Source organism: Epinephelus fuscoguttatus, linkage group LG1 (assembly GCF_011397635.1).
Source record: "Epinephelus fuscoguttatus linkage group LG1, E.fuscoguttatus.final_Chr_v1".
NCBI lineage: Eukaryota > Metazoa > Chordata > Actinopteri > Perciformes > Serranidae > Epinephelus > Epinephelus fuscoguttatus.
The window spans coordinates 27787185-27800098 of record NC_064752.1 but is presented as its reverse complement, the minus strand read 5'-3'; the positions used below and the strand labels follow the sequence as shown (position 1 = coordinate 27800098).

The 12914-nt window shown below is 40.3% G+C and overlaps 1 protein-coding gene across 1 annotated transcript in view; it reads right to left on the bottom strand.

Annotated features, from left to right (window-relative positions):
• Nucleotides 1–252: 252 nt before the first annotated feature.
• The window catches only part of LOC125887053 (guanine nucleotide-binding protein G(i) subunit alpha-2-like), a 77038-nt gene continuing 64376 nt past the window's right edge, over nucleotides 253–12914 (bottom strand). Inside the window, exons 4-9 of the mRNA XM_049573566.1 lie at nucleotides 11700–11860; nucleotides 5753–5881; nucleotides 3507–3636; nucleotides 3174–3327; nucleotides 1303–1517; nucleotides 253–1192 (exon numbers count right to left, since the gene is read on the bottom strand). Of these exons, the coding sequence (XP_049429523.1) occupies nucleotides 1327–1517; nucleotides 3174–3327; nucleotides 3507–3636; nucleotides 5753–5881; nucleotides 11700–11860 (765 nt within the window). The 3' untranslated portion in view covers nucleotides 253–1192; nucleotides 1303–1326. The remainder of the gene's footprint in view (nucleotides 1193–1302; nucleotides 1518–3173; nucleotides 3328–3506; nucleotides 3637–5752; nucleotides 5882–11699; nucleotides 11861–12914) is intronic.

The following is a 12914-nucleotide window of genomic DNA, read 5'->3' as shown; positions in this document are numbered from 1 at the left end:
ATTCCACTACATTTTGGCATTTACCACTGTCCCTTATTTGCCACTCGCTGCCACATTGGCTGCTGTTCAGCGAGGTTACACAGTCTCGCTTTTGTGCAGAGTAATGATTATATTAAAAGCCCGGGCACTGTCATTGTATTTGTGTTTGTAATCTGATCCTCTTGTGTAACAACAGTAAAAACACGTGTAAGGTCCCACCACTAAAAAACCCTCCATACAAGTAACACAAAGAAGATGAACAACGTGCAGGAGTCAGGTGATCTCTACTTTTATTTAAATTAAATCATATAGGACTTTAAAGCATTTTAATATTTACCAAAAGACACTAACCTTTTTTTTCTGAATTAGATTTTCGTCTCTCATTAATAATCACTATATATTCATAGGTGCTAGGCAGAAAATGCAAGAAAAATATAGGCGCACAGTAGGTCAAACAGTACTGAAAGCATATCTAGGAATTGGTTGTAAACAGAAGTCAAGGCACAAACATACTGCGACAAACATGGAAATGGTACTATAAAAAGTGAGAGAATGTTAGGTACACACATACTTTAAATATCAGTTAGAATTTTGCCGTAATTTCCCCCCTGCACGTGAAGCTTTTTTTTTTTTTCTTTTTCAGCATTTTAACATTTTTCTTTTCATTTTTTTTGTAGGAATGTTAGATAATTTGTGCAGATTACAGAGCTAATATTTGCCATGTTGAGTCATGCAGAACAATATACGGTTTGGCTATGAATGATGAACTTATGTAAACATTATAAAAAAAGCACTTTCCTTTTATCAATCATATTTTATGTCCATGCCTGTGCTTCATCTCTTAAAAAATAAGCTTCATGTGATTAAAAGTTTAATAATTTGCACATCAGAACTTTCTAAAAGTAAAATGAATGCATTTATATAAAAAAGTTTTCCTTTGCCTCCTCTAGTAATTGAAAATAAAGAAGAAGAAAAAAAGAACAAAAAAATACAATAATAAATGTTGATTTTTGTGGTCATAGCCCAAAGAGTTAACGACACGAGCGGCTAGATCAGCATTCGTTGAAATTCTGCGAGGCTCGTCGGGTTTTCAGTCTCTTAGGTGTCTTTATAAAAAGCAGATCAAAGCAGAAATCGTGGTTGGCCAGTGCAGTCATTCATGATGTGTGTATATTCCCCCAATCTTTAAGGTCATCAGAACTCTTCAAGTAATCTAGAAATAAAAAAAAAAAAAAGATCACACAATCATTCATTTCAAACAGGCTTCGTGTCGTGACTCGTTAGAGAGCTGCATCACTTCCTGAGTCACTTCTCTCAACTCACCTTGACTCTTTCTCAGACAAGCTTTTAGAAGAGGCCACAGTCCTTCAGGTTGTTCTTGATGATGACATCGGTGACAGCGTCAAACACGAACTGCACGTTCTTGGTGTCGGTGGCGCAGGTGAAGTGGGTGTAGATTTCCTTGGTGTCCTTCTTCTTGTTCAGGTCCTCGAATTTGGTCTGGATGTAAGCCTGGGCCTCCTCGTACTTGTTGGGGCCTGAAGGACAGAGAGTGTGATGAGAGCGCCAGTCTGCTGACGGGGATCAGACAGTGTCAGCAGTTCTTTAAAGCATCATTTTCTTCACAGTGTCGAATTCATTATGCCCAGCCTCTTGCTCTGTGCCTCTCTTGTAGCACCATTACATCTGAGTCACACAGATAATGATCTTGGAACCAGTCAGCGATCCCTCTGCTGATGATTTAGCCTCTGGGGGCAAAGGCCAATATTCTGCGGCTTCTGTTGTAGCTGGTAGGTATGCAGATAAAATATTTGGGCCAAGACTTTCTCTTGTGTGTGCCAGTCATTGTTCACAGTCAGATTAGCAGCTTGGGAAGCTACACACAGTCATGATGTTCTATAGAGACACCTGAATACGAATACAAATTTTAAAAAACCTTTTCACAATTTCCACAATTCTCAAAGACACTTTTAACCATCTGGATGAAAAATTATTAATTGGTCCAGCAAGTTTTCTCATCAAAAGAAAGATTGGAGCTCAAAATGACTTTTGTCTTTGCTAAATTTATACTCATCACTGCATTCTTTATGATTTGGTGGGTTGGACGTCACTGACCACCTGCAGACAAAAGCACTGGTATATTTTTATCTATAAAGCTACGCTCCTCCAGGTGGTTGCTATTTAATGTACGCTGGGTTTTAACAGATCTGAGGAAAACTGCAATCTCCTACTCTGCGCAATGGACATGGAGATTGCCCTTAGATCTTATGTCAATTGAATGATGAATTTAAAGGCATCATAGAGAATGTGGTGACAGACATGTTTCTTGAGAGGCCACTATGTTTGAATAGTTGTTGTTTTATTGTGGATTTTTGTATCATATTTTGTATTTGTTGCATTTTAAATGGGTTTGATTGGCTGCTACCTTGGCCAGGTCCCTGTTTCTGATCTCTGTGGGACTTCCTGGTTAAATAAAGGTTCAATTACAAAAATAAGAATACAATCTGAACCAAAATGTTTATAATTTACCATCAGATAAATTTGTCTTTATTTACCTCAGTTTCTACTGTTTCACATTTTCTGTCTTTTCAGTTTTAACACTTTAAATTTTAAGTTTTTTAATTGGCATAAAACAGAAGAGGACTGGGTCAGTACAGCACAATCAGTGAGAAGAGAGAAATTATTTTACATTTTCATACAAATGAACATTTTGTAATTTTTCTTGTGTCGTACAAAACAGAGTTAAGGTCATTTCTGACAACCTGGATTAGTGAATATTGTTGCAAATAAAGAAATGGGTTGAGGATAGTTTTTATCATGCAGCAAACAGAAGATGTTTTGATCCAGATGATTAAAGAGTCTTGAAGGATTTTGGAAAAACTTCCAGAGCAACAGCAGTACGTGTTGTTGAAGAACCTTCGGGGTTTTTCAAAGACTGTTGGGTATTAATTGTTCAGAGAAACGGATGCCTCTCTGTGTGATTTTAATGTAAAAGAGGCACAAACCTTGTTTTATGAGTCTGTTACAGGGGCAAAGAAGTAAAATTTAACTGGACAGTGGACAGAGAAATATCTGAAGATTAAATTCGAGACTGATGTTTGTGTTGTTATCATTGAAGCAGTTGTAAAAATGAAACAGAAACTGAAGCTTCGTCAGTGACTCGGCCCTGTCCTGTGATTGTATTGAGACTGTACCGGTGTACTCTGGGAAGCAGATGGTCAGAGGGCTGTGGGCGATCTTCTCCTCAAACAGGTCCTTCTTGTTGAGGAACAGGATGATGGATGTCTCTGTGAACCACTTGTTGTTGCAGATAGAGTCAAACAGCTTCATGCTCTCGTGCATCCGGTTCTAGGTGGGATGGGCACAAAATGTGGAGATAAAGAGATTATTAGAGAGCACAACTAGGGCACATAAAGGAAATGAGTTCACGGAAAACTCAACCTCTACTCCCCATTTAAATTATCCTGGGAATGGGCTTTACTGTGAAATACATGCACAGCTTCTTTTTCCCTTTAAGCTTCACTCACCATCTCCTCGTCCTCGGCCAGGACCAGGTCGTAAGCGCTCATGGCTACACAGAAGATGATAGCCGTGACTCCCTCAAAGCAGTGGATCCACTTCTTCCTTTCTGACCGCTGGCCTCCGACATCAAACATCCTGTGTAGACACACACAGAATAAACATACCATTTTTAATGGGGGAGCGGATGGGACTTAGCGCGGGAGAAACTATACTCCTCATGCTGACAGACAGCAGCTTCAAGGTCTCCCTCTGGAAATGTGTGTGCGCTCTCCTTCCTCGGTACACTGTGAATACATGTCTGCCTCTTCCTCTCTTTGGGGCAGGGTGTTTCGCTGCACAGGCCTCGTCATTTTTCCTGGCATTTGTTGGCATTTTGGTTTCAGCGCAGTTGTTGTGGTAACGGGCGACCTTAAGGCAGGTTGAGGCATGGCAGCAGCGGCAGGGTTTCACTAAGATCCTACATGACTTATTCATGAAGACGGAGGGCACCTACAGTAGGTAGACGAGGGGAGGTGCTCGTCTGGATGGTGCCACTCTCAAGATTGTCTCCATGCAACATTGACAGGAAGCTTTCAGCTGGCAGCTAAAGGTAGAGTGACACACCTAATCTTCTGCTAAGGAGTTCTCACTTTGCAGAATTTGGTTCATTAAAGCAGAACTTTGACTTCCACAGACGGCCGGCTTTATGCTGAGTAAGCAGAGCTCATTATAACAGTGACACACTTTAGACTGTTTACCTCAACAGTGCTCTCATCTCCTGCTTACATAGGCTGAATGTATCTCTGCAGTGCAGCACTGAAGAGGTGCTGGAGGTAAACATGTGCTCGCTGGATTTGGTTTATGTCATCCAAAGAGAAATCTAATAAATCAAGACATAAAGATGAGACTTAACTAGCACGCGGACACACACCTTTTCATTTCCACTGCCTTGATAAAGCAGCTCAAGTGAAGACTGAAAGCGTTTTCTGATCTTTGATATTTCACAAACAATTTCCTCTGTTGTTTCCAGAGCCTGAGTGGTGACTAATGTCTCCATCAGATATAAAGTACACCATATGTGTCTGTGGTTTGAAGGCTGCCTTCAGATTTTTTATTATCTCATGTGAACAGAGGGCAATGTATTGTCAGATCACATAAACAAAATGACAACACATTTACATTGTAAAACGAGATAACTCCTGAGAAGCATGGCATTTAAAGCAACAGACCAGAAGGGGTTATGATGAGTTTGTACTTCGTAGTACATTTTGCCATTACTAATGTGTGTGATCCTGCTGTGATAAACACTCAGTTACACAGAAAAATCCCACACATATGCATATTGTTTGTGTGGGACTACAAAAAGGAAATCTGTTTATGTGTTTTCACTGATTTGTGTGTTTGTAGTTAAGTGACGGCTCTATCTCTCCGTGTGGGAAATATGTATAGACTTCCCACTGTAACAGTACTGAGTGGGACAAGCTGTTTGGGTTAAAGGCAATGAGACAGCAACTCCACAAATTGGAAAACAAATGTTTTCCTTTCTACATGCTGTTGACTTTCCGAAGAGGGAACTCATTGTGCAGTGACAAACAAACAGAAAACTCTTTGTACAAACATGAATGCATGACTCACGAGCACATACACATTCATTTTCCTCAGTCGGCAAAATCCAATGGTCATTACTGTCAGAACACGGTGAAATACTCTGTAACAACAGATCATCTTTTTTCATAATTTATGCTTTTTTGCTCGCTTTCTCATAAAGTTCAAAGTCTGCTGTTATTATCTCCAAATAACACAGTGATGCATTGAGATTTAATTTGGCTTTTATGGCTTTTTTATTGCCAAAATCCACACATGAAAAATCTTTCAGGCACCCGTCAGAGCTATTCCAACTAAAATGTGTTGATACATGTCAGGTGGTGAGCATGAGCCTTATAAAATAATTGCTGTCACCTGCTGAGGCCGAATCCTAAAGGCATCTCACCCTCTCTGATAAGTTTAGTTACTAGATAATGACCTAAAAAAAACAGCCATTAAATCCACAGTGTGTCCTTTGCTGTGTGAGACAGCACCGCTGCTTCTTTCTGTTTCATGGAAGTTTATTAGCTGAGGCGGTTGTTGAGTAAATTAGTCAGATATGGCCTTTTGAAGATGAAATGAAATGCTGAGCTGCACAATATAACCTGATTTGCATCTCCAACACTTTTAACAGTGTTTCACAAAATGTGCAGCTGAGTTAGAGAGCTGTGAACGGGGGGGATCTTACTTGAAGTGCAGGTCCTTGAAGGTGAAATGCGTCTCCACGATGCCGGTGGTCTTCACTCGGGTCCGCAGCACGTCTTGCTGTGTGGGGATGTAATCTGGCTTGCCTATCCTCTCCAGGTCGTTTAAGTAGCTGTTGGGAACACACACAAACAATACAAATTAAAAACACGTTCCTGTGACCTCACAGAGAGGATGGGTCTTAAGGTGTTAAGGTAAGGTGTGAGGGTTGTTTCAGGTCTCATCTGCTCCTTCGCGAAGACATGAGAAGGACAGAAGTTCCTCACGCCGGCCGTCTAACAGTACTGTGTTGACTCGGCACAGTCAGGTTCAAATTTACAGCTGTATTACAAGAGTTGATGTGCTGTCATAGAACACAAGGCTCCTGCTTTACCTCTGATAACTCCATTTACACAGCAACCTCACTAATAAACAGTTTTACAGGAGCTGCATACATTCAGAACATCAACATAGCAGCAAACAACTATTTGCTATGTAAAGATACAGTGGAGTAATGGTGTCCTGAGCAGAGAAGGTAGGCATATGACTTGTGTGTGTGCTGTAATCATAGACTGTATAAAAATAATGGACGTAGCCACCGTGATGTCAGCCACTGGTTTGTGGGCGCAAATTTTTTGCCAGTGTGGCTGTCACCATCTTGGATTTTTGGAGCCAGAATTCACCAAATTTGGAGAGGATGGAGTTGTGGAGGAGCGAGGAGCGGATCTGACTCAGACTGTGATGGCAACACACATACAGCCTGTCGCTCAAAGCGGCAACACCCTTACTTATGCACAACTTTAAGCCTTCACCTATATCAGTAAAAAAAATTAGGTGCTTGTGTGATTTTTTTATATAATCAGATTAAGAAAATAAAAAAATGTAAAAAGACAGTGTTATCGATATATTTTTAAAGAATTAATTGAAAAATCAATTCAGTGTTTTTAAGAATCGTTACATAACAAAGCATAATATTGTGATACTCATATTTTCTTACATCCCTGCATCCAATTCAGTGCTCCAATATTACCATCAGTCTTCCAATATTCCACTGTTTCAAACTGTCCATACCTTTAGGGTTGGGCTCTCCTGTTACAACCATCTCCTGGTAAGAGTCTATTTTCCAGCTACCAGAAGTCTTTTCATCAACCATTTATCTTGAGGTATACACCCAAAAAATAAAAACTTCTTCTTTAGTGGTACCGAACATTTGAAAATATCTTGTAGGGCTTTGTGTCTCCCTCTCCAGTAGTCTTTAATGACAGGGCAGTCCGAAAAGACATGGTAATGGTGTGTATTTTGGTTTCCACAGTTTCTCCAGCAAACAGAGGAATTTCTAACATGGTGGGGTTTCTGTGAGGGTGTAGTGAAAGACCTAATCAAACTTGTACATTTCCAGTGAAACTCCCATGTTGCTGTCTGTTCTTCTTCAGATATAGTTATCCCTCCTTCCTCCTCCTATTTTGTTTTATTGTTAGCCAAATAAAGCAAACTCACTCTCCAGGCCAGCATGCCTCCAGCCTAGGCAGACCAAACGTCCTCTTTTGCCCGGACATGTCCACCTCTAACGTCCCGTCCAGGGCGTCCGGGGGTCTTTTATAAACTGATGATAATGTCCGGTTTTCCGTGTGTTTGTGTGTGTGTTAGAGTGCGGCACGGGCAGCATATTTCTGTCCGAACCTGAACCGAGCCCGACATTATTTAATGACCAAAGCACTGAGTTTGTGTCACACAGTGGTTACAGGCTATTTAGCAGGCTGGGCGTGCGCCATGGGTGCTCAGCTGCAGAAAGGGAGACCTCTGTGTTTGAGACGGGAGCGGGAGGCGGGAGGTCCGACGGTTCCAGCGAGAGGGGAGGGAGAAATAAAACAAAATAAGATAAAATAGGAAAAACCTGTCTCCTCTTTTATTTTATTTTCAGCGTTTAATCAAGGCGGAGGCGGGCGGCTGGAGGTCCGAGACTTCCAGCGAGGGGAGAGGTAGAAACAAACAGCCAGTGTGTGTCTGTGTGTGTTATGTTCAGGTGTTGTCACGTAAATAACAGTGCCCAAGCAATAAAAAGGACAGACAATAGTATTTTATTTATTTTTACACTACATTTTCACTAAAAGCTGACCGAATCTGACCCGAGCCAGAATACAATTTATAGCCATTTTTGACCAAACCCGGCCAACCCGTCGGGTACCATAGGGCTCAGATCACCACACTCTAGTGTGTGTATGTGTCCCCTATTGGGGCCTATCTGAATTTCTGTCTTTGAGAGATATTATTTTGTAATATAACTGAATTTTCTATCCATACATATAAATTTTAAATATATTAAAATTATAAGGCATCTTTGCGTAAACTGCGAGTATCATTTAAGTAGGCTATGTCGTGGCCGGCCGAGTGTCCTCTTTTTTGGAAATCAAAATATGGTCACCCTACTCCAGCCTGATCAAAGCGCTAAATAAAAACACACAGTCAACTTTTACACATATAATGTTACCATGGGAGAGATTCAAAAGGAGGAAAAGCATTTTTCTATCATTCTTTCAGCACAATAAACATAAAAAAAGTGTTGTGTAACAAAGTATTGGTGCTGGATATAATCCCATATGAGCCGCAGCCCGGGTGTAGATACTAGAGCCTCCGCACCACTACTTGATGCCACGTGTTTGACTGTTTAATCATAATCCCGCTCCCCACAGAGACAGGTTTAGGCTGCTTTTGTAGTCCACACATCAGATATTGTATCACTGCTTCATTTGGCCAGTGGGTTTATAAGCCCTGAAGATTAATTGAATTTGGTTGGCTTACACTCTAATAAGAAAAGGTACTGAGCTGTATTGTGACAGAGAATCGTTAATGGTAAAATAATGGTTGTTTTACAAGAGATTTTAAAACCACTTCCTCTAGGGGTGGGTAATATATCTATCCCCGGCTTCACTTGGGGTATATAAAATAACTATATCGTGAACATAGTATAAATTGTCATGCCATTTTATTTAAAAAAAATTAACTTAATTATAAAAGTACTTTATTGAACTTTTTATGCCAGTACTTAATTCAACTTTATTATTACAGTACTTTATTTTACTTTATTATAACAGTACTTTTTAAACTTAAGGTGACAGTTCTTTCACCTTATCAAAACAGTACTTGTTTATTATAACAGTACTTTAACTTTTTTGACCTCGCTTTAATTATATTATTATAGTACTTCATTGTACTTAATTGTAACAGTACTTTATTTTACTTTATAATAACAATGCGTTATTCAACTTTTTTTTTTTTATAACAGTACTTATATACCTTTTTTAACAGTTCTTTGACATTTTCTAATAACATTATTTTACCTTTTTTTTTTAACTGTAGCAGTAGTTTATTAAGTAGTTCAGTATTATAGTCATTCATGGTAGTTAGAAGATTTAGAAATATTGAGATAAATATCATGTATTGTGATATTGCCTCAAATATGGCGACACTGTTTATAAGCCATACGGTCCAGCTATAACTTCCCCATGTTTATTTATTGTCACAGGAGTAAACTATCATCAGAGACCTAATGTGGAACCATAACAGACTTTCTATCGTTGCACAACGAGCGGTTGCAGTGTGAGGAGACCATTTCATTTTTACACATTCAGATGTGTGAAAATGTTGTTTCCTGAAATAATGGCAGCTGGATCCATTATTCTCAGAGTGTACAGTACATGTCCCCCTCTGTTAAAGCTGTGAGAGAGAAGAAGAGCGAGATCTCTGTTAACGTGAGCTGTGCCATCTCTCTCCCTCTTTATCTTCCCCTTCCTTTCTCTGGCTCTCAGCAGGTGCTCAGACATGGATTATGGTCTGGTGCCAGACTCATTTAGTCCTCTCTTATAGCAACCGCCTCTCTCAGTGCTCTACAAAGTCATGATGAAACATTGTCCACTCTCCCAGCTACTAAATGTGAGGCCCTGTTTAGCGGTATGCTTCCAGGTCCCCTCAGCTTTAACAAGAGCAGCGAAGCAGAGATGGAGCAGTTATGATTATACCGGCCAACACAAACAGAGAACAATATCACTCCCCCTGGAAGTTGAATACAGCCGTGACTGCAAAGTAATCATTGTTGAAAGACTTAACACTCCCCTGACAGTCTACAGCACATTCTGGAGGTGTCATAGTATTATCAAAGGCCGTGTGTATTAAACAGAAATCAGTGCAGTTAATTCCTGCTGCAGCTTGCAGGCAGCTGGCAGTGAACGAGGCTATGGCTCAGCGTTTTCACCGGATTTCCATTTCAGAGCAGCAGTGCATCCCAGAGGGGTCAGAGCGATAACCACCTCTCACCTCTCACCAGCAGCCTCTCACAATTACCTAATGCTCTCCCTGTTATTATACTGGTACAGTATAACAATGCGGCTCAGCAATGAGGGTCATTAAGGTAATTAAGACCTGCAGCGAGAGGCTGTGGTTGCTGTGTCGCTGCAGATTAGCGACGTGACTGGTCTTGAAAGTGAAAGCAACTGGTTAAACAAAGCATTAATGCCTTCACTGTTAATAACAGCAGCTGCTCTATCTGGGCGTTCTCCACTGCCACTGCTGTGATGCTGATAAAACTGAATCCAGCAGGGAAAACTTTTCAATTACTAAAACAGTGAATGGTGCCGGTGTAACAGATAGAGAGAAAAGGGGAATGAAAAGTGACAAATATAGGATATTCGGCAGCATGGCCAACTTCAGAGGAAGATGTAGGTATATTAAAGATAATCCTAAATGCAGGGTGGAGGACATGAAATGTATTGCAGAAACTCCTTACACTGCTCCGCCCCTCAAACTAAAAAACCTTATCACAGGAGCAACCAAATTACTCAAGAAACAATAAAGTTCTATATTAAAATCAGCTGTAACAGACTGAATCACAATGTTTGTTAACAATAATTTCCAGGTAGAAAAGCCCACACGTCACGTACTTAAAATGAATCGGCACTGAGCAAACGCTGCCTGAATTTGTTAGTTTTTAGCCACCTAAAAAAGGACCTACCTAAAAATAATCACTACCAGTTTTAAGTGTATGCTATATTTAATTTTGTCTGCTGCTGCCTTGATTAGTTAGTATGTAAGGTAAAGCAGAGAAAATGTTTTTAATATAGTGTACACTTAAACTGATAGAGATTTTTTTAGATGGGTCTTCTTAGGCGGCTAAAATAGGCTACATTTTGCTGCGGCCCCATCCACAGCAGCACATTTCATAGATTTGGTACATTAAACACACTAGCAAAACAAAACAGTACACAAAATAAGCAATGTCAATTAGGTCTGACCTCAGTGTTTAACTGTTTATCTTTAAATGTTATGGTTATGACTAAAAATGACAACAGAAATAAAAATGCAGTTGACCTTTCGCTAAGCCCCGCCCCTTTGTGATGGTCTGACAAGCTGTTGCAGTAAGCATGGAGCCAAAACTGTAACTAACTGCACTCCCTGAGGAAATGTTATCATATTTTTGGAGAAATGAAACAGTGATTCCAGAGAGAAGCAGACAGAGGGGTCTACAGTCTGTGTTTGAAGGATATATCCAGGATGTCAAACTGACTCAGCAGCAACAACAGGTTAAAAAGACAAAGATAGTTAGAAGCTAAAGCCGAACTATAGGCTACAGATCACAGTGTAAAAGTGAACCACCACATCACTGCTGATCGCCACACAAGACAATGAATATAAAGGGAAATTTTGCAGATATTGAACCAGCTGTGTGGCATCGCAGTGTGTGCAGATTAACGGTGTACGGGCTATGTACTGATATTTACAGCCTTATCTCAACTTCTATCAATATATCATTATTTATTTCTGATGTGAGATTATCAGCAAAAGTCTGTTGAAAGTCTGGTCGCCAAGGTTGTCTGTGCATAGTAAAGCACATTTTTATTTTGAAACACAGTGAGCCGTATAATAGCCTTGATGTTGTTTGATGCTATTAAGGCACTCACTAGGCTGCTGAGTCATTGAGCTGGTACTCTCGGGCCCGTGTGAAGCAGCTCTGGACGCCGCCGTCGGCCCACAGTCGTTGGATTACGTTGGACAGGTCTTCTGGCAGGATGCCCTGCTCCTCTGCTGCTGCTGACAGGGCAAACAGTTGGCGGGCATCGTCCTGAAAAGACACACACACACACACCATTAGATAGAGTAGGTCTCTAAAAAGATATAAAGTGTATTAACTCATTATTTTTCCTCAGTTGACAAAGCTGATAAGGTTGACACTGCAGAGGTATATTTAAGACTTTCTTTTCACATGGCCAGTATTATACTTATCTCTTGTGAGGCTCAGTAATGGTGGACATCAATCATTCTTTTACTAAAAAGTGTACAATACTGAGAGTTTAGAGCTGCAGTTAAAAGACTGATTACTGCAGTACTGTTCTCATCATTGAGCTTTATTGTTAACTGTGACAGAAGCTTTAATGGAATGAAACCACCAGTAACAAGGGCAACAAAACAAAAACAAAGCACAGATTCAATGAACTGGTCATTTTCTGCATTAACTTGCCCGGCAGACATAAATCAGATATAGAGAGGTTGTCAGTGAGCTGCCTTGCCAACATAGCAGCTACAGCTTGCTGTTGTTGTGGGTATCCAGTGTGTGCTCTTGGTAACAGTGCTCTTTCTAAACAGCTATCTCAATCTGCTTTACTTCGAAACTACTACGACCAATGAAAAAAAACATTCCATGATGTAAAGAAAAACAGCATTTTTCTTTCCGTGTTATTTAATTTCAAGTTCCTGCAGCCCTACACACAACAGAGAGGCAAAGAGTAAAGTAAACCAAAGCGTGAGGATTGGCATGACCACAACTGATACACCCATCATTGGCTGAATCGGCCCTGGGTCATTACACAGTCATCAACCACTAAACTTTGCACTGTAATGAATTAATCTATTGAGGTGCAGCGACTGGAAAAACACATGCATCAAATGGTAGACAGAACATTAACAGTATTTACTTGCCTTTATAGTAAGTGAGCAGGGTGGCGTTCACTGTGATTCTGCAACTGAACTTTACTTTATAGCCACTCCGAGCATGAGAAGAGGTATCATCCACAGTGTATATCGCCCTCATCGCACCACTCTGACCCTTTGTGTTTGACACTGAACAAAAACTTACATAAGCTTTTGATGTTAGCTTCTGAGAGCAGACATCCATGCAT